Consider the following 24,561-nt stretch of genomic DNA (forward strand, 5'->3'; position numbering starts at 1 on the left):
ATTTTGTTGTATATAATTTATTTAAATGAAGATTAGTGTGGGCTATGAGAATACAAGAAAATTTCCCTACATTCGTTTTAACTCAGAAGTAATCGGACATTTTTATATTCATTAATCTACAATAATTAGTTGATCATTTATTCCAGCAAATAAGCAAAGTACCACTAGAAAAGCTCAATCAAAAGCCTACTTTACAAGAATATACCTTCATTCATACAGTATAATAAGTTGAATAAAGTGTCAGACCATTTGTCAAATAAAAAGCCATTTATAAATAAGAAAAAGTTTATTACGACTCAACAACTATATAAAGACGTTACATACATCCAATCATACATCTGCACTATTACACTATACACAGCAGTTAAAACTTCAGCACTTAAAAAAGAATTAAGCCTATTGAGAATCACTGCTAGAACTAGAACTAGAGTCTGTTGACATAACTTCGACATCTTCCTGCGCCGGCGCATCTTTACCGCGACCATCAATTGCCACAGAGTTTCCACCACCCACTGACATATGGAGTTCCCCCGATGGGTGCCAGGTGAATTGATTTGTCGCTGAAGCGGGTACTGTAATAGAGTTCAATATAATATATACAATTATAAGACATGCAATTTACTTTAAATATATATATAACGGATATAAACGGAATATTTATTATAAACTCTTGCGTTATTTTAAAGTCTATCACCACAACTACTGTTAAATATTCGAAACGTCATATAACATAAATAATGTAATAAATAAGCGTTAAAAACATCGTACATTGAACCTAGTAGCCTTGGATTTGATTGCAATGAAACCATGAAGTCAAGTAATTATAAATCAACTAATGATACAATAATGTGTTAGATCTTCATCCTTCCTAAGTTGCCAATATCATAATAATTAAACTATAGACCTATATATAGATAGAGGATGTGACAAATGTTAAGCTATTCTTATCTACAAATTTAAAGATTTTTTTTAAAATTGAAATTATTAAAATTTTATGTGTTTGAAGCGCTTGAAGAAATAGCCCTTCAATGTAATATGCCCAATTACATTTTTAGTTCTGTTTCCTTTATAAATACTACCAAAGCAAATCAGGTGCTGTTGCAAAACCCCTACCTGTGGTTAAACACTGGTAAGACTAAGATCATTCTTAGTGCTACTACTACTGGAGTCATCTCCTGTATGTTAAATCCAATGCGTTTTGTCCGCATTTTTACTCTTGATTATGAATCTGACCCTCTGATTATTACTAGTCATAAATATGCAATAAAAATGTAAGATATATTTTTTTATTGAGAGTTGAAGTATTCTGGTTGAGTGACTTCGTCACTAGTAAACAATAAGTAAGCATTACTATTAAGTAAACATATTAATGTTACTGATAACTTTTAACAAATAAGTGATTAGGCCCACCTCCTCCAGTAGTGATTCGGTGTAGGTCATTAAGTGTGGACGGTGCATGTCCATTTAGAGGTAAATCACAGAGTCGGCCCAACATTCCAAGTCTCATTTCTAGATCTGTGGGGTACGGTCTTCTTGGATCCCCAGGCTGCCATGTTAACGGAGCACTGACTGCATTTGATGCACTTATCCTAAAATTGGAAACAAATTGGGTATGTAATATCATTAAACTTTTACCATTTACTGATTCAACTGCAAACTAATTATTACATTGAAACTGAAATCATTTTTAGCGAAAAAAATGATTTGACAACATATATTTATTTCCTCAACACAAAATTTATCAGTTAAGTAGATGTTTAAGCGATTTTTCTATATGCCATACTAGGTGCATACTGTACCTCAGTTTACTACAGTATTTTAGGTCAATATATATTATAATATAATATATTAATATGTATACAATTCTTACCTGTGCGCAAACTTAATTAATTCTTCAGAAGGCACTGGTCTTTTTCTAGACTTAACAATTGACGCTAACTTTTGTCTAGCCTGATATAATGATGTTGCCAATATTTGCTCAGCATCTTTCAGTTGCCTTTGAAGAAGTGAAATATCTTGATCCTAAAAACATATAATTATAGTTATGACAATTTCATAATTTTATGCCATAATATTCAACAACTACCAATGTCTATTTCCCTTTTATGCTTAGTGTACCGGTTTTTTCACCACATAGCCTATATTAATAGCCAACACACATGGAAATTGTATGACTAGGTCTCATATTAAAACGCTTTGAAATACTCTTTAGTGTATGAAACTTTCTAACTATTATTATTTGATTTAGGTCTCTATGCACTTTATTAAATTTTTAATGATGCTAGTACACGTACTTGTTTATAATATGTATTAATATTTTTATAAACAAGAATAACAATTGTTTAGTAGTTAATTTGTTATTAATAGTTAACTCTTATTAACCTTGTTGTAGACCTCAGCTTTAAGCTCATTCATCTTTTCTTGTATTTTTGCTTGTTCATCAGCCAAATCTAATGTTTTCTTTAATTCTGCATCTTTAGACAGAAGTAATTCTGTTAACTGTGCATGATCCACTGCTGATAATTTCTGCGACTTAGGGGCTATAGCTACCTCAATTATTTCCCTGCAAATTAGTATTAAGTTGTTTATGAAATTCTTATTATAGACTAAAGATTATCGATAGTTGAAAAAATAATAATTTATAACGTATTGTCAGTAATTCTATGAAAGTAATTAAGGTTTCCAGGTATTTTTACAAATAATATGAAAATAAAATGCTATAGTTTTACGAAGCTATCTCTATAGAACTATATTCGTAGTCCTTACTTGGCAATTAGCTCAATATCATCAATCTGGGACAACAACCGATCGCGGGTACTTAAATGTGAAGCCATCTTCTTGGTTCTTATAAATTTTAAGTTTCAAGCACAATATTAGTTAGACATTATGAACATACAATATGTTCTTGTATACTTTGGATAAAACACTAAAATTATCACATTTCAAGAATGGTTTACTATAATATCTTCGAATAAAAACATTAAACAACACGTTTGACAATTCTCATTTGCGAATTGTTTGACATAAGACTAAAATGACTGACAGTCTTAGTCCAAAATAACAGAGTTGTAAATATTGTGAGTCTATACCTATAGTATTATCGTATGATAAAATGAGATACAATAACTCCCAATTTTAATTCCGCTTTGAAATATTCTATTCTATCTATGAATTTTGAAGATTCGTGTAACAGTTTGAAAATATGAACCTATAACCAACCTACGAAACCAAAAACCTACCTACGAATTTTTCTCTAGCTTTTGAAAAATTAGAAACCGTTTGGGGCTTGATTCCTTGACGGAAGGTGACAGAGAGCTTCCTGCTGCAACTCTTAGTCTTGTAGCTTTGCGTTGGCCTATCATGAAGCGAGAGCTCGCGCGTTGACGTAAAGAAGAAATGAGAAGCAGAGAAAGAAGAAACTAGTCTTGGTTGTTGAATTGCAAGCTTCTCCAGCATATTAGCAATTCTAAGGAATAGACATCTGCTGTTAATATTGTGCCATTCGGTAAAAATCTGTGATATACATGTTTGCAAGTAGTCCAGTCCCCATCGTCTTCCAATGAGTCATTTTTTTTTAGTGCACTGATGACTGACACTGAGACGTGCGTCGCAGTTGCAATGCATGCTTCGACTTAGCTTTATTATTATTTTTTGGATTTGACACAGTGCTTTTTTATTTTAACACTAACTACAAGGTTAATGGTAACGGGAAGCCAGCTCAGATTAAGTTGTCAGTTAAGTTGGATCCGCGTCGATACTATTTCGTGTTTGCGCAACGGTGTTGCCACGTAGGTATTCAAGAATTATATGAATTTTCAGATCACAATTTCACAACAAAAATATTACTGAATTTGCAATTACATAAATTAACGCAGCTTATGAAAAAAATTTATTTGAAATTCGAGTAGATAATTAAATCTATATAATGTACTTATTACTTAGCTTTCACTATGTGTTTTCACTATTGAAACACGCACTTATTTAAAATTTTTGGTTAAGAAAATATAGTACTTTTTTAACTATATAACATGACATAAAAGTATACATAAATTAGGAATTGTATCTATCTTTCATATTGGGATGAGCATAAGATTGAAAGTGAATAGTTAACTGTGACTATTAAATTTCACCGGTTGATAAGTACCTACTGCTTTTCCGACCCTATGAACCCTACCCTGTCTAACCCGGGTAGGGTTGGTAAGGCAAAAATCCTCTATACTTATATGTTTTATGGGTAAATTTTTAACAATTTTGTAGGTGGTATATCTTTCTATCTGCGGTAGATCTGTCTTTTAATTATAAAGGGTTACAGACTTATAGACATATTTTCCAGAAAAGCATAGATACATATATTTCTTATTTATTAAAAGAAGAAAACTCAAAAGATGTTAAGTAAGTTCTTAAAATACCCAGTAAAAAATAACAACGTTAAAGCCGACGGTATTTAGGTACCTACCTACAGAAATGGAACGTTGTAGACTATTATAATGTCTTTAACACTTTAACACGTTACGTATTAACAAAAACTGATAGCTTTGATTTTTAATACGTTTTTATTTGAATTGTTAAGCAATTTTATTTAAAAACTTTGTTCCTTATTTCACTTCAAAATTTGATAGTTAATTTAAGAAAGTAAAGAAGTTTGGGTTTTCGCTTCAATCCCGGTTGTGCAGCAATAGATTTTACAATCTATGTTTAAAATTAATAATTGCATACCATGAAGGAAAATATGGTGAAGATTTCACATCTAATTCCATAAATCTTGGACATGTGTAGGCTGGCGTTGTCTAAAATAAACAATTTTAACATGCAAAAATGTGTTTTTCGTCGATATTAAAGTAAAAACTGAATGCACAAGGGAGTCGTTGAGTCATTAGATTGAACAATGTAAAGTCAGCTTTATAATTGCCGTGATCAGGCGGTTGGTGCGTGTTACTCGTAAAGGCCACATTCATACTGCGGGGTATAGAGGGGAGCGGGGACCGGCAAGCACGCACTCAGCATGCGCACTCCACGTGCTAGTGAGTCTTTATTACCGGATCATAATACTGCACTTTTACATAATACATAATTTAATTTTACATTATTGAATAAATAAAGTTGTTCGTGATTTTTTTCTGAAAATCTTATGACTTGTCCTCTATGGAGTGTCTTCCTAGATATTCAGATTACCTAATTGACTTTGAACGTTTAAGATTCGTCATTAGATATTATGCCGATGTGTAGGTGTATATTGTATGTAAGTAACACAATGCAGTTCGAAGATTTTCCTTCAAGAAAAGAGCGTACCAATTCTTGAAAGGTCGGCAACGCACTTACGAGCCTTTTTGCAATGTACCTGTCCATAGGCAGCGGTATAACTTAATTTCAGGTAAGCCTGTTTGTCTTATAACAGAAACATAATATAACAAATTGATATATTTGGTTTTATTTAATGGTTTTATTCAGACCAGCTGTTTTTTGTTTTTCTATAATTTGCTCAGTAATACAGGCTCTTAGTCATAACACTGTTATAGAGTAAGCAAATTAAACAGTCAACCCATTTCTCATTGACTGGATTGAAGATTTTTACCTGTTAATTGACATGAAACTCGTTTAACTATATTTTACTTATCATTTACATAATATATCAATTCTAGTAGCAGATTGAAAAATCAAGTAAATTCTAAGATATAGTACAGAATGGTTTTGTTGTTTAGCTGATTACAATTACATTTACGTAGCCTGTGGCTAGCGGCGGGGCGGCGGGGGTCGAGAGCATTCGATCGAGGCGCGAATCGCGGACGGAAAACATCAACGGTGTTTCAGTAGTGCAAGTTTGGCAGTAGAGGTGAACTTGGCTCCTCTGCCAATCTAATGGAACAGCGTTCCCTCGACCAAGTTTCAGCCGCGATTCTAAACAATTCAAACATACGTCGTGATTATTGCCGTAAACAACAAATCCTTTTGCTGTTATTATGTTGTTTAAACGGATCATCGAAGGAAAGTCGGTGCTGAACCGTGACGTTAAGAAGGATAAGTCTCCAGAGAAATGTTCTAGAAGGAAATCGGAATGCGACGGCTGTGGGGAGCATTCTACGTAAGTTTTACTTGAAAACTTTTAGTCCTGGACTTTAGTGGAATATATGTATAAACAACTCGCATGCACATAGCCATAACAGTCACTCGTAAAATATATAATCAATTTGTGTTGTAGAAAGTTTGCGTGAGAGCGTTTTGGTATAAGAAAATAAAGTACTTTAGATTATAAAACTTTTTACACATGCATCAGTAATTACTAAAACTCAAGTCTATGGCGGCTGTTTACTTGTATTAAACAAATAAGTAGACTATAATATACAAACCAAGGCCGAACATTTTGTTTAGTAAGATTTGCTTAAAAGTTAATCGACACGATTACTAAAATTATTTTCAGCATTTTATAAGCATAGAATTTAATTAATTAGTATTATTTTGTTGTATGGGAGTGATTCATATACCATATCTATAATATAGGATCTCGTTCGCCGAGTAACCGTACAATTTTGTTTACTTGTTTTGCCTTTCCCAAAACTTCGACGCGTATATTAACTGACCTATCTCAATGCAGATTGATTTCCACCTATACTTGTAGGTACCTAGGTAATAGGGTTGTGTCCATAGAATCTAAGTCGTTATCTTTCTGATTCGTGTATGCTCATCAATTTCATCAGTCACTTTATCTGTGTTAGTTAAAAACGCTAGCAAATAATGAATTTATCGTTGATCCTTTAGGCCAAATACTACGAGTGATTTTTTAGGTTAAGTTTCGCGTAATATTTTGTAAAAGAAACAGACAACAATTGAAACCTTATGAAAGTAGGACATGAAATAAATATCAGGTGTTATTTGTTTAGAAAGCCCGCAACATAATAAAAATAGCAATATAACAAATATTTTTTTAAATATTGAGATACCTACCTAAAATCTGGATTAAAATATATAAACGTATATTTTTATCAAAACCAATTATAAATATAAATGTTCTAGAACTCATTATTACTCTTACATCCATATTTACTTACGTTCTACTCCTGCACAAATATACAAATGGTTGAACCATTACAAAACATGGAAAAAAAAATCTATTGAATAAATACATTTAACAATAATTTACATAATTCGGGTATGTAGTGGGATGGTGGTAAGTCAGGGAATGTACCTTTGTGAAATTTGCTCGCGTGATGAAGGATATGGCGCTATAAATATTCTAAATATTCCCTTTAAACCTACGCCGCGACAGCTTAAACAAATCTAGGCTCTCATGTTCAATATCAAAACCTAACTCTTTTCTTACGTACAATAGATGCACAATTTAGCATCTGAAATTCTTTTTATAGCAGGAAAAGCAAAGTTGAATAAAAGTTATAAGTGAACTAGACACCGCGAAATCAGTACAATGCAAATTCGTATTACCACCGTTAAACAATGACACTGTTTAATAACAATGAATAGTGTATAAGATCATGTAACGTCATAACAACTAGTTCTTGATAAAGCGTACAAGATAAATAATGGAATATTTAATGTGGTATATGGCTTTTATACAGTATTTTAATATACACGAAACAATTGAATCTAGAATATTAGTTTTAAGGCGACAGTAGTACTAAGACTATTGACATCAGATCTTTTAAGGGCCGCCGTGTTTGTAAGGACTTTCTTTGGTTGCTTGAACAACTCATAAAAGTAATTTTAAAACAACCTCTGACCCTGATTAGTACCTTCCATCGCAGTACCGTAAATAGGGCCTAGCCTTCATTTGCAGTGTTGTCGTAATGTTAATACAAATATTTTCGTGATTAGATTAAAATACTTTATTTCTCAAAAAAGACAAAAATGTCACTTACATCAGAATAATACTTACATTTTGTAGTCGTTCTTAAAATTATCACATTAAAACGATAGCCGTGCAATAAACTCAAAAGTAACCAAAGAAATATGAATTAAACGTAATTTAGTAGTAACAATATTCTTAACCTAGTAAATTAAAATATAAAACTAAATATATTGCTCGAAACTAAATATATGGCAGCACAGCTGTATTGCGATACTTATTCGTTGAGCGAAAGCCGGCTCTAGAATAATTAACATTGTTTAAACATATATCTAATCCGTTATTTATCAGTAATAAATATTCAAACAGCGCTCATCGAAGCACGCTAAAGTTTCACACTTTTGTTGCTGACATCCAGATAACACACTGCACGATCTGGATCGTCGTTACTTGTAAGAACTGCAAAGAATTGCAACTGCTCGCCTGCCATGTTCCCTAGACAACTATATACTATATAATATGGGTTAATTAAATCGGCGGTCAAACAGGCATCTCCTGGGCATGCTCTCCAACAGGTGGGATAACAACATGTGGGATTGTTGCCAAACATCTGTTCTGTTATGTGGAAAAATTATTAATTTTTAACTAATAATTTTTCCACATTTGCTTAACATCATCGGATTTCAATGAATATCCAGGATCGTATCAGAAATCAAAGTTAAAATCCATAACAAAATAATCATCATACGTATCATCTCAAATTAAAACGAGTGACGCATTACTTTTCTTCCTATTACGCACAATGTTTCGACGCAAAATGTTATATTGTACAGAATTCGTTTTAAATTTATTAAAACATTTATTTAATTATTTCTTAATAGCTATAGAATAGCATTTAACAGAATAGTAGCTATAACTTTAACAGATCAGGCACTGAAGCGAAATAATTCCAAAACTATTGTTTTTTTGTTACTTTGTAAGTAAAATTTCCTTAAATGACAAACATAAGCCAAGACTGTATTGATTACCCACTCTAGTATTTTTTTTAAATAAGAGCATACTCAACAAAGACAAAGCATTGTCTAAATTAGGTGTCCAAGGGCTGCGATGACCCTTTTTGGGGGTCCCATAGGCTCCCCCAGGCTATGGCAAACTTTAAAATTCCGTGAATTATTATTTGACGGGCCGGGGGCTCGCCTTACAATATATTTATAGTATAACTGACGAAACGTGAGGTCAACTTATCAGAGGCCCGATAACCTTTTATAATTCTTGTGATGTGAGAATTGCTCAGTTTTGCTTTATTCTTCAAATCAATCGAATGAATCTGGCTTACATTATTATATTAGACGTAGTACATTTTGATTGTGACCGCAAAAGATATTCAACTATAGAATTTTACAGTATTCTGGAGGAAATGATGAAGATGGTATTACTGGGTGTAGTGCTGTGGGCGGGAGTCACGTTCGGAAGTCATGTTGCTCCCTACCCCTTGAATTTGATCATGACTACAGGTATACCACATTTTATTAACAATTCCTACATATTTCAACAGACATTGCGTGCGTGACCTAATCTCTCGCATCTAACTATTCTTCCCAATTTACGTTTCACGGACATGTAAATATATTTTTTTATAAAATTCTTCAAGTAAAGCGCTAAAAGTAATTTTGGTTACAGAATTTTACCATCCACCACCGATGTATGATTTTCCATTTCCGAGTGCAGAAATGCTCAAGAAACTGCCACCCATAACATCTGCTAACACCAATAAGTCTATTAGTATCAGTAAAATGACAGTGGCAATGCTTGAGCGTTTAGAGGAAAACTTGGAGGTGTCAGGGATAAAGCCAAAACAAGGATCTGCCGCCCAAGGGCTGGCGATCCTCGGTCTACCCTCAAAAGACGCAATGAAGTATGAAAAATCCTCAATGACAATTACAAAAGCATCGCAAAATCTTATTTGGACACGTTGTACTAGGTATATACAATGTTATTTGTGTAGAAAAACAAAATGGTGGCATGTCGCACTAGATAAACCCTTGATAGATTATTAATCAAAGAGTTTTTTAGATACGGTTTGGCGAACGATGAATGCGCGAGCTTCATAAGTACATTAAATCTGCGTGAGAGTGAATTTGGCGGAGAGTGTGCGCAATTAGAGAGGTTTACTTGTCGCACTAACAAGATGTCGTCAAGATATCGTACGTTTGATGGCTCCTGCAACAATCCAGTGCGTTCGTCCTGGGGCCAGGCTCTTACTGGCTACAAACGACTCCTGCATCCAAGATATGCTGATGGTATTGAAGAGGTTAGGCCCGTTAGACTGTCATAAATAAAATTAACATACAACGATTTGTAAGCAAAAGCTAGTAGAAATATTGAATTTGGAATGTGGATTTTATTCAAATTTTCAAATTTATTCATAATATTTATTCTTATTTGAACAATTCAAATTTCGAACAACTGCATTAAAATTTTGCTCAAACAAAAGTTTTACCCTAAATTTTGTTCCAAATTCAAATAATTGTTTTTAATTCCAAATAATGCTTGTAAAGAATTTTCAAACACTTGAATACTTGTTCAATTTATGTCTTTATTGTTACTATTTAATAAGCTGTTACAATTTTTATAACCAATTGTATAGAAAACAATAGACATTAAACAAATTGTTTATAGCCCCGTCGGTCGCTGAGTCACAAGGAGCTACCATCGGCTAGACTCGTGAGCACCAACTTGGCTAATAACTCGGACGTCCCAAATGAGAAGACATCCATCGCATTGGCTGTATGGAGTCAGTTCATCTATCATGACTTGGTTCATACACCTGTGAGAAAAACAAGTACGTAAATTATATAGTATCTAATATTCTAAATAAAATCAAACCAATGCCTGATTATCAGGTCTGCAGGCATATATTCTTACATTATGAAAGTCTCTAGTGTGTGGCCCATCTTTTGTGAAGGGTGCCCTTTCCAATATCACTAGTTAAATGTTATTTCATGTTAACTTATATGTTAGCATTTTTCTAATACTAACAAAACGATAGTACAGCATCAGCTTACAATGACGTCATAGTGACGTCCTTATTAACCTTAGGTTTTATCGCGGAAACTGATAATTTCTTTGTTTGAATTGTATCATTTCATGCTTTAAATACTTCGACTTAGGAGCGTACCAATTCTTAAAAGGCGGCAACACACTCGCAAGCCCTCTCGTATTGAGAGTGTCCATAGCGGAGCCTCCTGGTCGTATGCTGGCTGTTCTATAAATCGTGCAATACTCATTCCTGAGGTCTTAAGTTAGAACCCCGCACTTTGTACTTTTCCTTTTGTATTTAATACTGAAAGGATGAAGACATTGTGAGGAATCGCATGCCTCACCCAAAAAGCGACATGTCAGGTGATACTTGATCAGGTGCTACTGTGCTACTGTGCTACTGCTGTTTTTGTCAGTCACAGAAGATCCTTGCCGATTAGAAAAAAAAACCTGTTCTAATGGTGTTTTTTTTTTGTAGTTCACACGGACCAGACAATCCGCTGCTGCGACAATTCAGGTTTACATCTGACCCCACGGTACTTGCATCCCAGCTGTATGCCCATATCGGTGCCTGATCGGGATCCTCATATGAATATTTGTATGGAGTACACCCGGTCTGTGACAACTTACCGCGGTGACTGTACTTTTGGAGCCGCGGAACAGGTAAGAATAAAATACCAAGACTGAATAAAATGAAAAGATATGTACTGAATGTCAATGGTTGTAATGGAACATATATTATTCAATAATTAACATTTTTGAAATACATAGGAAAAGCCCACAAACTATGGCTAAAATTTCGAATTTTTGAATGACGGATCGTTGTGTGTCTATGATCGGACTCTGTAGACCATAGAGTAAATTTTGTGTAAGTATTATAATTGTATTCTGTGGTTAATATAGTTTCCCTTAACAAATACGATGTAACATCATTTTCGCATATTATGATAGCGATTGATTCAAGGCAGTTTTAGATTCTTGACCATAGAATACAATTATAATACATACAATTTACTCTACAGTCTACGGTCTAGTCTACAGAGTTTAGACATAATTATGAAGCAACGATCCGTTACTCACAAATTTGTGTATAGTTCCAAAAGGAATGCATATTTTAAATATCAACTTAAAAATTACATTTTACTAGGATTTCATGTTTTATTAAGTGTTTCAAAGCTGTCCCCGCGAAGTTTGTTTCGGCTTAGTATGTTTTTTTACTTAGACTACTTTTCTAGCTATATTCCAACGTATGGAACATTTTGCTTTTCTACCCCATAAAGACCCCTCTTGCGGAATAAAAAAATCTATCTATAAAATCCCTATAGAGTTCAAGGAATAAATAAAAAAATACTCAGATTGGTCCAGGCGAGTTCTTTATTTATATACCTAGATTTGATTTTCGAGAAAAGAGTATGTATCTCTAATATTCAATTGTGCAATTACTATAATTATATGGTGAGACACAAAGTCCGTTGGCGCTAAAATATTACAATGCACATTTAATTTTAATAATAAGTTTTATTGCATTGCGTCAATACTTGTTTACTGCACTTCAATAATTGAATTTACTAATTAACAAGTCTATTATTACTGAGAATTATTTATAGGTAGGAAAACATGTTTTTATATCTTATAAATTTTCCGTATATTTTTCAATTTCGTAAATACATTCTTTTAAAACAACCTCAACCTCACAATTGCATATAATATTTCTTCTGCGTCGAGTGTATTTTTATGATGTATATCTATATATTATTATGTATCTGTAATATTTATTGGCTTTTTGATTAAATGAAGCAAAATAAACCTAGGGGTCTAAGAATAAAGGTTTAATAACCAATTTACACAAACACAGTCTAAAGATCAGATTTTATTGATTTTCCTCTTGTAAATGTTGAATTTAATTACTGAATCATTATACCAAGGGTACATTACTGAAAGTAGCCTACAAATTGTCCCTATTTATTGAATAATTAATATATTGTTCATGAAGCGTGCATTCCATTTTTAAAAATATTTGTTCTATAATTTGTACCTGACTTTGTTTTCTATACATAAAAGGGAGAAAAACAATTGTTTTTTTTTTAATTTTATGGCGAATAGTCATAACTTTATGCCAGTTTCAAGAAAAAGGTAGGGAAACTAAACGCGAGAAAAAATAAAGAAACACATCAAAAGGAAACTATGTAACTAAAGCTAGTTAAAAACAAAATATTTACATAAATATTAAATCTTAATATTTATAGAAATATATTTTGATTATGAAATAAGATAATACAATAAAGGATAAAGTAAAAGGCAGGAGATGTTAGTCGGTAACGGAACATGTAGTAGTTGTAAGGAATTCAGAAAGGAGGCGCGTTCACAATTAGTTATGTATTTGTTTGGCGATAAGTGATCTGTTATTTGTACATATGAACCCATTCGCGTCTGCAGTTTTTAAATTAGGAACGTTTAGCTTGATTTTAAATTGAGACCAAAGACAAACTTCTATGTATTTATAAAAAAAAATACATTTCTACTGTTTACAAGATTACTACAAAAAAGTCTGCACAGGTTTTCAAGCTTAAGGCTTTTAAATAGATTTGTTTTTTCCTATGCGCATGAGTCTAGAAACGTGTTCAACTTGTTACATCTAAAAATAGTCCCCTCCGACTGCAGTTAGATAAATTAATCGATATCGCAATGGTTATAAAAGCGAAGGTTATCCTATTAATTATGTTGTTTATCTAGGGCAAAGTCACAGAAATTATTCAGATATTTTCACAATAGTAAAATGAGCATAAATAATATGTCGCAAATATTTATAGAATATGTATATGAGAATTGAAATTTGTTTTATAAATCAAGAGAAATAAAAAACCTGACCATCAGAATTAATGTTCTAATTTCAAATTTTCAGGTTAATTAGAGTTTTCGTATGACAAATATGAAAATATTAATAACTTTTTTAACTTTAAACTATTGCCATTATTAAAAAAAAACTTTAATCGTCAGATGTATACAACTTTATCTTACGACCCAAGATAATGTGAAGTTGGCACAACTGAATAGTTCATTGCCCTTGTCCTTAGAGCTCTCGGAATATTTATAGATCGCAATTGCATAGCTTTCTTTTTAAGTAGGCTTTTATTTTGATTTTACTGTACTGTCTTCATAGACTATAGAGGGTTTTTGCATTGGCAATAAATAAAATATTGCAATTGATCTCTATAGAGAAATGTTACTACCCGCGTTCTTCTGTATTTTACTCTCCTTATTTTAATCCAAAATCTTTCTTGGAAACTCTTATTACGTTACGAAAACACAGTCGGTAGTTCTTTTTTTAAATTTAAGCCACAGATACAGACACTCAAAAAGTATTATGAATGTGCTTTTAAGCCTGTTATTTTTATAAAAAAGAAAATGGGCGTAGAGTTCTAAGCTTAAATCTTTCTTCAATTCAAATCTTTTTTCAAGTTCTAAATGGTTTTTTTGCAGTTTGATGTATCTGTATTTTTAAAATGGAAAGTTACGTGGCCTGTTTTTAATAATTGAGGTTAAACTTCGTGCACACATTGAAAAGCAAATAATTACCGATAAGCAAATACTGCGCAGTTTATTGTGATTAGTACTGAAGAAAAATAAATATCAGATTTAGAATTATAAACGTCTCAAATTTCGTTTATTGTAACTATCTTGTGTAAATTTTACCGTATGAATTGTGTATGCCATCAATTAACTAAAATAGCAATTGTCATCTATTTTTCTGAAACTATTTGAAACAACTAATTGAATTAATATATTTTGTCTATAGATGAACCAAGCCACTCATTTCCTAGACGGATCCCACATTTATGGCTCAAATAGCCGTGATGCTGCATCCCTCCGTGAAAAGACTGGCGGTCTCCTGAAGACCTCGATTATGGATGATGAAGAACTTCTTCCATTGGTGAGCAACCCGTCTGAGAAGTGTCTGGTGAATAATGACGGTGCCTGCTTTAACACAGGTATGAATTTAATACATATTTATGTTTGATATTTTTTGTTATTAAAATATGTTATGTATTGAAGATTTTTTTAAATACCTATAATATCGGTATTCGAAATTCTTATTAAAGCAATATGCAAGCATATATGTTTGTTTTGCTAAAATGTCTTATTCTTTAGGAGACGTCCGCGCTAACATGCATCCATGGCTGACGGCGATCCATGCTCTATTTGTCCGAGAGCACAATCGCATCGCAAGGAGCTTAGCCGTTTTGAACCCGGGCTGGAATTCGGATAAACTTTATCACGAAGCCAGAAGAATTGTTGTGGCCGAACTCCAACATATAACATACAAATATTGGCTACCTGCGCTTACTGGTATGTTCTTTTATTAAATTTTTGTTTTAGAACATTGCACCATACAGCTTCTTAAGCTCTCCGTATGGAGCTTTCGAGAGTGTGTTGTAGATTATATATTAACCCGATGAATGGTATTGGCAAAGTCGTTGAAACGTTTCTTACGAACGCTGCCTTAACGATGAGAGATATATGAGTTCTGTTCTCTCATACATGTATAACTTTTCAATCTTAAACTCAAAATAACTTTATTCGCATAGGTAAACAAGTACACTTATAAATGTCGACAGAAAAGATGTTTGATTGATTATAAGTTTATTTTTACTACCGATCGCAAGTCCAGGGCGTAGAGCTGGCAAGAAACTTTCTCATTTTTTAATCACCAAGTTTTGAGTCATACGAATTGTATAAACTGGAGCAAATAAATCCCATGGATTAGGATCATTTAAATAATCGCCAAATTTATAAAAAGCTTTATTGATTTGATGATCCTTTTACGTTTAACGATAGTTTTGGGTATTTAATATTATATACATAAGCTCCGTTTTTGTCTCGGCGATAAACTCAAAAAGCACTAGTTAGGTACATTAATTGCTATTTTCACTTTTTTTATATAAGAGGAAGCAAACGGGCAAAAGGCTCATCTGATATTAAGTAATACCGCTCATAGACACTCACACTACCCAAGGGCTTGCAAGTGCGTAGCCGACATTAACAAATATTGCCGAACTTACAAAGAACTCGTTAAAGTTTGACTTGCATGTAAATAGCGTTACACAGAACAAACAGTTTTCATCGTAACGAATTTTGGAATTGTAGTTAAAAACATTTATATATAATTGTACGAATACATATGGTTAAATAATATAACCTTAACAATCTAACTATATTGACTTCAATTTACATTAACTGTTTCGCTAAGTATTTACTCAGTCACAAACATCGTCACCGCTTCCACGTGCTAAGTGCAATTGTGACGGCCTCACTTAAGAGCGTTTGTTCCATAGCAAGAATCTATTTCAAAGTATAATGTATCTTGACATTTTGTTTGATAGTTAGGTGATCAAGGCCATAGACTTTGATCTCAGTTCGTACTCGTATAATGTACACTGTATGATAGTTTGTCTACTGTCATTTGTACTTGAACATCCTTCGTTTTTTTCTCTATACATATTAGTGTCGGCACTCGGATTGTTTATTACAGTTGGTTTGCAATATTTGTATCCTGATATAGGCTTTGTTTAATAGTGGCTAATTCATTTTTTTATTATATTTTTATTTTATCATTTATTTATTTTTATAACATTTATGTGCATCGAAATGGACATACATTTTAGGTAAAACTATGTCATTTACTATTTACATTTTTTTTATTTTAAAATATCTTAGTTATTATGATATTTAAAATTAGTACACGACCTCGGAGGGAGTGAATACCACGTCCAAATTCTTCCAAATACAAATATGAAAATATTAAGACGTAATCATAGACGCTCAACGCATCCAGTGAGAGTCTATGAGACCACGAACCTTTTAAGATATAATTATGTAATAGAATTGCCGATGAAGTAATATGTTTGGAAGTTTCTTTGGTATAGTGAAACTATAAAATATACTTTAATAATATTCTACAAGTCAAATTATTTGGTATCGATGTCGTACTTAATTAATTTCTTGACCAAATATATAACACTTTCTCTTGTCCGATACGAACAAGCCGGTACGAATACATTTAGGTGAAGATACAAATTTGAAAGTTATACAAAAGAAATCAGTTGCTAACTGGTTTTAGTACTTATAATATTCGAAAAAAGGTTGGAGTTTTTAGAAAATTTTAAAATTTATCATTACAAATTGTGGACTAAATCATAACAGATTCACACGGATTTTTAATAATATATCTTACTTAGGTATATTGTATAAGCAAATAAATAATGTACCTATTTAATGTATTGCAGCATTGCTGTGCCTAACAAAGGTCCTTATTGTTACAAATTATAACGGGTTACGTATAAAATATTAACATAAGAAATGCAATAAACATTTGGGTTTGAGTTAGTTCGTTAACTAAAGTAATACATAATATATTCGATATGTTGCATTACTATTTTTACCGCTTGTTAGCACGAATTCGAGAAAGCTCTATAACATGATCTAATTTCCATATTTTCCTTATAGGAAAATCCATAGACCAGCTATATGACAGCTATGATGTCGGGTACAATTCCGACATAGATCCAACAATCACCAATGCCTTTGCGACCGCCGCTTTTCACTTCGTCAACAGCCTCCTCGATCAGGACATATTACTCATTGAGGGCAACGTAACATCACAACGTCTTAAACAAACCTATTTCAAGCCAGAGTTAATTGCGAAGAAAGGAGGTCTGGAAAGCGTTCTACAGGGTATGGCAATCCAGAAAGCTCAGGATTTGGACTTCAATTATGATGATGATGTAAGTGGAATTCGTAATATGTTAGGATCAATCTTTGATACAAATCTTAGTCAACTTCAAGTATATTCTATTTTAAAGTAGTTTTTAATAAATATAATGCAAATGGTCTTAATATATTAGACGCTTTGGAATATTTACAATTTCATAAAATGTTTAGCCGTAAACACATTTACAAGTTCTTATTCCATTATTTGTTTGTGTCATACGTGTTCGAAATTTAAATCCTGCTATATATACATCTGCGGGTACTTTATTGTTATTCAATATCTCTTTAACTTAACACGTAATAGAGACTGCAGGTAGACTCGATATAAAGCCGTTTCTTGTCAAATCAGGTTATTTAAACGATTTTGTCCAAAAAAGATATGTGCATTTTCAAAAGATAGGTAATGGCCTAATGGATTCAGCCACTCATCCTTGAGTTGTAGGTTGGCCGTGCACCCATGGACTTTCTGTCTATGAGCGCATTTAACATTCGCTCGAACGGTGAAGGAGAACATCTTGAAGAAACCGGCTTGCCTTAAACCCATCATCTACTTGCCTATAAGATTGACAAATGATTATTAAACAGATACAGACATCTCAGATTTCTGTAGGTTCCTCAGATAATAGCGACACTGGTATTTTCAGAAGTTCTAAGGACTGGTTCAATCGACCATTTGCGGTAGACATAATGTGTGTAACTATCAGTATATAAGTAACTACGACTCCTATCTATGATAAGAATCGGTTTTAGACGGTTCTTCTATTAAATTCAGGTCAATTATTATATTTGACCGACCAATGTACGCTCACTTAAATTGAGTCGTCGGTGAATTAAAAAGACATTGAACAAATGTTTTTAAATTAGGACAAATGAATGTCAAGTATATAAAACCTATAATATTTTATTATATTCAACGTTTATTCATTGGTTATTATTTATTGTAATCTGTACTTTAATTTCCCGCTTATGATGAATTAAAAAGCCTTTCGAATTAATAAACAAATATAAATATTGTCATAAGCCATCTGGAGACATCGCATTTGAGGTCTTTTTTTAAGCCATCATGCCCATCTTGAAATTTATTTATTATCAAATTACGTTATGTCTATATACTATTGTTATTATTAGAGATTTATAAGATGGTTTGCATAATTAGCGATATATTATATGATATGTATATAATTACGTATTTATTTAATTAGCATTCATAAATTAAATCACAAATATAACGTTGATGACTGCTCAAAAGATATTGAGCATTTGTTTCACAGATAATTTTACATCACATGACAATCGCTGTACACAAATATGATATTTTTACAATTGGCCTTGAACGATTTAAAATACACTCGAGGTAAACAAAGGTTTAAAGTCCTTAACCTTCTGTATTTTTATGACTTTTCCTGTACAGATTTATTTATTTAAAAATAAATCTGTACAGTCCTGATGGCTTCAACTGATCACAGTATTCACATAAACCCATGCGTTTTGCCAATATCTATCTTTTTTTAATTTATTATACGTTTAAATAATACGACTGCACTATACACAGGCTACAAATATAATATTTAAACTTTTATGGCGTCCATAGAAGCGTCATAAGGAAAACGAATGAGGAAAACCTCGGCCCTGCGTATTGAAACCAGTATTGCATACCGCATGTTGATGCTTTTAAATTTTACACCAATAGATGTCTCTGTCGGTACGTTAAAACCCGCTACTGAAGTGCTGTTAACTTTCTATGAATTCTTCAGGATATGCAACGCTGTTTCAACGACCTAATGGTCGTGGGTTCGATTCCTAGGATTTTTTGGAGTGAATAAACGTTATTATATAACGTTATCACGCATAAATTGAAACAAGATTAGTTATAGACTATTCACTATTAATGTTTAATAGTATATAAATATTAAATGTGAATATATAGCATTTTATAATCAATAAATCAAATTAAGTATGGACTATCGCGACGCGATAATTTCCATTGATGTCAGAAACTCTCATTAATAATTTATACTTTATATATCTCACACATCACATACATTATTGACAAAAATCATAAGATGTTATGAATATGATATTTCGGATATACGGATATGGATATAGGAATAAAATTATATCGGTTTCAGATACGGATATGTAATTATTTCGGATTATCCGTAAGTTTCGTTTACGGTTATTAGATTAAATGTAATAATTTAGTTTTATATATAGGTTTTATCAAGTCTAGGTTATCAGTTGGTATTATAATCGGTCATATAGGAAAAATTATTATAAACCTCCTCAGTTTTATCTATTATAAATTTAATAGCTTTGCAAAAACATTAAGCTTTATACATTGCACATATTAACTTATATCCTATGTATGACGTATTAAGTGTTTTTTTTTTATTCTTTATAATTCTTCTCCACAACATCACTGATTGTGACAAACATTATAAATCGAAATTCTTCTGATAGTGGGAAAAATTGTATAAGCCGACTAAAATTGTAGGTAAACTACCCAAGTTTTAACCTACCTATAAAAACTAGCTTTGAGAATAATATAACTACAGATCTATTGAAATATACATATAGTATATATAAATACAGAGATCTATACTCTATGATCTAAACTGTTTTCTTTTGACTTTTGTATCAAATGTTTTATTGAAAGTCATTATTTCATTTTCTAGTTAAACAACGCACAAGGACAAATCATTTTCCCGTACTAGACTGTCTAAAGTTAGTAATTCTTTTTTGGGAAAAGTGATACTCTTCTTTAATAAAATCCCAGAGGCTCTTTTATCTCTGCCTTTTATTAAATTTAAGAAATGTATTAAAGAAAAGCTGTGTAAAAAGTCTTACTATAAAGTTAGTGATTATCTAGTTGATAAAAGGGCCTAGGACTAGTGCTAGGCAGGCTACTTCTAATTAATTTGCTATATTTGTTTTAAATATTGTAGAATTGTTTGATGATTTGCTTTTTTTTTAAAAAAAGTACCGAGAGTTTTTTACGCCGGCTTTTTCTCTCGGCCAACACCTTCTGTCTTCTTTGCCGATGAGTAGGGATGCCAACAGGCTCGAATTTAATGACGTGGAATAAGTGATACCATGATGATGTTATGTAAAATAAACGTATTTTCTTTTAAGAAACGGATGATCCTTGATATACACTGTAAAAATAGATATGTATATAACTTCAACACGGACTATAGTTTCAAGTTTATATTGTCTACAGTTACGTAACAACTGGTTGGGCGGCCTCGACGTACTAGCAGTTGACGTGCAGCGCGGAAGAGACCACGGAATTCCCGGGTACTCCCAGTTCCGTACACTGTGTGGCTTATCTGTGGCGACTAGCTTCTCACACCTGACTGATGTGATTCCACAAGAGGTATGTTAATTCCCTTAATGATTAAAGCAAAATGCAAATAATATTGAATAGGTTTGTATTACAAGGAGGGTTTCGGTCTAATAGTCTAATAGTTCGGTCTAATAGGAGTAAAATAGTCACACAATGGTACCCAAGAGATGGAAAGAGAAAGAGAGGCAGACCACAAAAAAGATGGGACGACGACATTAGAAAAGTCGCGGGAACAACATGGGGTAGAGTGGCCTTAGAAAGGCCAGAATTGAGTAGATTGGAGGAGGCCTTTGCCACCTGGCAAGCGGACAAGCAGAAATGGAAGAAAGAATCAATCTACGAAAAATAAAAATAAAGAATACGCCGAAATGTCCGATAAAAAAAGGCTTATATATATATATATATTATTATTGTATTACAAAATTTCCATCTACACATTAGGGTTAGGGTTTAACCGCCTAGCATCGGTGCCCGAGTTCAATCGAAGATTGGCATAAATTTATTTCAGAAAGTACAGAACAGTCAAAGACAAATTATGATGCTCGCTCTGTTAATTTGATTTTACCAAAAATGTTGTTTCAGATGGTAGACAAGTTGTCCCAAATATACGAGCAAGTGGGTGACATTGATTTGGTTGTCGGTTTGATGGCTGAGGCTCCACTTCCAGGATCTTTGATTGGACCAACTGCTACATGTTTCTTACGTAAGTTATCTTCACACATATACAGTGTAAAATCTCTTACGAAAAAGATGTCAATCTTTCGTAATTATTTGCAATAAGTCACGTGACGAGCTTTAGATTGAATGTGATTGGTTGTTAAGAGAAAGCTTGTGATTCGTTGTTTTGAACCAAATTAAAATCCGTTGCTTAGAACAATGAAATATATGAAATAGATCTTAGAAGCTATGTGTTTAAAGAAAAGCATGTTTCATAGTCTTTGCTGAATCCAGTCATAAAAAAACTATCAAAAAGACCATCGTTTTCACAAAAAGTTCGCTTAAATTTCGTCTTTAAGAAATTTCAAGACTGTTATTCAATAAAATAGTATATTTATCTTTAGGTGAACAACTATGGCGCACGCGCAGCGGTGACAGATACTTCTACTCGCACACACACGAAGCGGGAAGTTTCTCAAAACGTCAAATCGCGGAAATACGAAGGGCGTCACTGTCTCGATTGATGTGTGACAATCTTGAAATTACTGGAATTCAGAAGAATGCGTTCCAGCCTCCCAGTGATAGGTAAATTATTAATTTAATATTATTACTTGCTTGACTTATACACAGCATCTATTTAATTTTAATATACATATTCTACAATCTATATATATAAACACGACTGTGTCTTTGTCTAATAATAATGATTATTCATAACAATTATACTTCAAAAGTCAATAGGGAAATAAACATTGTCAAAGTTTACAAATATACACTTTAAACATATTCAACTATAAAAATTATCATATTAAACCGGAAACAAATAAATTAAAATTTAATTTTCCGTTTTATAAACAATATGTTACACTAAAAATTAGAAGGGCCCAATTTTTAACAGTTAATTGAAAAATAGAACATGTCTGACAGACATTAAATTTCAGTGTTGCAATTTCATATGAAACAAATATATTTTTGTATTTTGCAACTTTAAGATTTAATTCTTAATAAAACAAACGAGTAAGTTCACAAAAGCCTTAGGTATTATGTGACAAAGATAAGACTGGTGATAACAAGTATATTAATGGAAAACTACAATATTATGCAGATATCTTATCAGAATCAATATTATTTGTATCACGATCATAACATGACAATCACATATATTAGATGTACTGGGTCAATAGTGCAGTTACTTTTTACGCAAATATATAAGACTCAATGAAATTAGTACAATCAGACACAGGTAAAGAAACGTTTCTGTTACAGCAACCCTATCGTATCTTGCGATGAAATCAAAAGAATGAATCTCGAAGCCTGGCAAGACCCATCGGAGCAACCAGACATATTCACACGCACCAACAGCTGGCTCAAAAACAAGGTTGCCAGTTCCAACATTACTAAATAGACTGATATGCACTTTATTTTATAGGGTAGCACTGAACGAAGACGAAAAATAAGGTAAAAGTACTTAGAGGTTTTTTGGAAAGCGGTAAAATGGCTTAAATTTTTCGTGTTCGTTCATTTCTGGCAAGTGCCGATATGCGCTTAACTGTGTGTCTTATTTTAATAAATAATAAATATAAAAAGCAAGATTAATTGTATCTAAAATGACCAAGCTACGTTAATGTCACGATTATATTTTGTCGCCTATATTAAATCTTCTCACATCTATGATTTTGTCGTTCAAATTTTATTCTATATTCAAAATGTTTATATTCTACTCTTAACGTTAACTATAGTTGTGCTTGACTTGTGACCACAGATTATACACGCATTTATTGTTATGTGAGTGAAATGACACTATGCTGAGAAGCATTTAATTACACTTAAGTTTCAGTATTTTATTTAGAATAGAGTCACGTTAAAGGGACTTGTCGAGCACGATCCAAGTCTTGTCCTTATGGACGCCATGAAAAGTGGCTGTGATAATGTGAGTTAGACGATCTAGAGAGAAGTTAAAGATTTGTCGTCTAACTTTACTGTCCTTCACTTGGCAACATTATATTGCAGGGAATTTAGTATTTAATGTCACTATCATTCATCATGAAAAATTATTTAATTGCCGCATTCATAATAGTTATCTAGTTTAATATTGTTTGATGTATAATTTAAGGTACAGTGTATGTATACTGTAGTGTGTGTAAAATCATACTATTTTCACAAAACCCATTACTTCTATAGAAATCTCAGATGTAAATGGCCAATTCTTATATAAATACCTACTGCCATTTGAATAATTTCGGAACATTTATGTAATCCTAAAAACTTACAACGGAAATTACTAAAAGGTTTTGAAATAACTTGGCTGTGTTCGTTCCTAGTTTTATCACTTTCTATTTTTTCAAGTTCTCGAGATTTAAAATCGGAATACGAAATTTAAGAAACTAAAAATGGCGTATGCCAATCGCCAAAGACTGGATTAGGTTAAATTACATTGTTTATAAGAATCATTGTTACATTGAAGTTTATAAAATTTAATAACGATCATAAATACCTATGTTCTATAAATAATCTACTTCAGTTACCATATAAACTTCAACTGAAGCTATTACTCTGTATTTTAAGATTAATTATTGTAATACAAAGCACAGAACTATCGAATTTTGACTTTAAATGAATTTTTAATTTGTTTTAAATAAAGAAACAGTTCACCTATGGAAAGGCCTATTTTTGTCTTATTCTTTGTTTATTTTTATTTATCTTTTGTAATTTATAATAAACTTATAAACAGCCAGTATCATTTGTCTTATTTCTCTTCCCTTTCTTTTCGTTGGTTCTTGATATATTAAAAAAAGTATTGTACCTATTGAAAATTGCATATGACAGACCATGTTACATATGAAACCTATTAAATATACCTTATAGCAGATTCAAAAAAGAAAAACTATCCATAGTTATTCTTTATGGGCTTAAGGGCTTGACATTAATAATAATTTGTGCTGACAAAAATGTATTT

At 32.3% G+C, this 24,561-nt stretch overlaps 2 protein-coding genes across 2 annotated transcripts; one reads left to right on the plus strand and one right to left on the minus strand.

The window, feature by feature from the left end:
• Positions 1–271: 271 nt before the first annotated feature.
• LOC111001650 (mediator of RNA polymerase II transcription subunit 4) lies at positions 272–2,991 on the minus strand. The gene is made up of 5 exons (XM_022271623.2): positions 2,767–2,991; positions 2,383–2,563; positions 1,871–2,022; positions 1,411–1,589; positions 272–572 (listed from the first exon to the last, which is right to left on the minus strand). Exons 1-5 carry the CDS (start codon positions 2,832–2,834, stop codon positions 397–399), a joined length of 756 nt encoding a protein of 251 aa, XP_022127315.1. The 5' UTR covers positions 2,835–2,991; the 3' UTR covers positions 272–396.
• A 2,793-nt stretch (positions 2,992–5,784) lies between these two features.
• LOC111001623 (peroxidase) lies at positions 5,785–24,340 on the plus strand. The gene is made up of 13 exons (XM_022271563.2): positions 5,785–6,079; positions 9,200–9,309; positions 9,476–9,776; positions 9,869–10,106; positions 10,475–10,637; positions 11,313–11,497; positions 14,631–14,823; positions 14,984–15,181; positions 17,339–17,616; positions 20,823–20,978; positions 21,531–21,651; positions 22,010–22,190; positions 22,872–24,340. Exons 1-13 carry the CDS (start codon positions 5,958–5,960, stop codon positions 23,008–23,010), a joined length of 2,385 nt encoding a protein of 794 aa, XP_022127255.2. The 5' UTR covers positions 5,785–5,957; the 3' UTR covers positions 23,011–24,340.
• The last annotated feature ends 221 nt before the right edge of the window (positions 24,341–24,561 follow it).

This window comes from Pieris rapae, chromosome 19 (genome assembly GCF_905147795.1).
Source record: "Pieris rapae chromosome 19, ilPieRapa1.1, whole genome shotgun sequence".
NCBI lineage: Eukaryota > Metazoa > Arthropoda > Insecta > Lepidoptera > Pieridae > Pieris > Pieris rapae.

Bases quoted from the DNA above. Each gene is read 5' to 3' on its own strand.
- LOC111001623 (XM_022271563.2), top strand. From the start codon at position 5,958: ATGTTGTTTAAACGGATCATCGAAGGAAAGTCGGTGCTGAACCGTGAC. The intron at 9,310-9,475 runs GTATACCACATT...TTTTGGTTACAG, and splicing joins GAATTTGATCATGACTACAG to AATTTTACCATCCACCACCG. The intron at 10,638-11,312 runs GTACGTAAATTA...TTTTTTTTGTAG, and splicing joins TACACCTGTGAGAAAAACAA to TTCACACGGACCAGACAATC.
- LOC111001650 (XM_022271623.2), bottom strand. From the start codon at position 2,834: ATGGCTTCACATTTAAGTACCCGCGATCGGTTGTTGTCCCAGATTGAT. The intron at 2,023-2,382 runs GTTAATAAGAGT...ATATGTTTTTAG, and splicing joins AAGCTGAGGTCTACAACAAG to GATCAAGATATTTCACTTCT. The intron at 1,590-1,870 runs GTAAGAATTGTA...TTCCAATTTTAG, and splicing joins TTAATTAAGTTTGCGCACAG to GATAAGTGCATCAAATGCAG.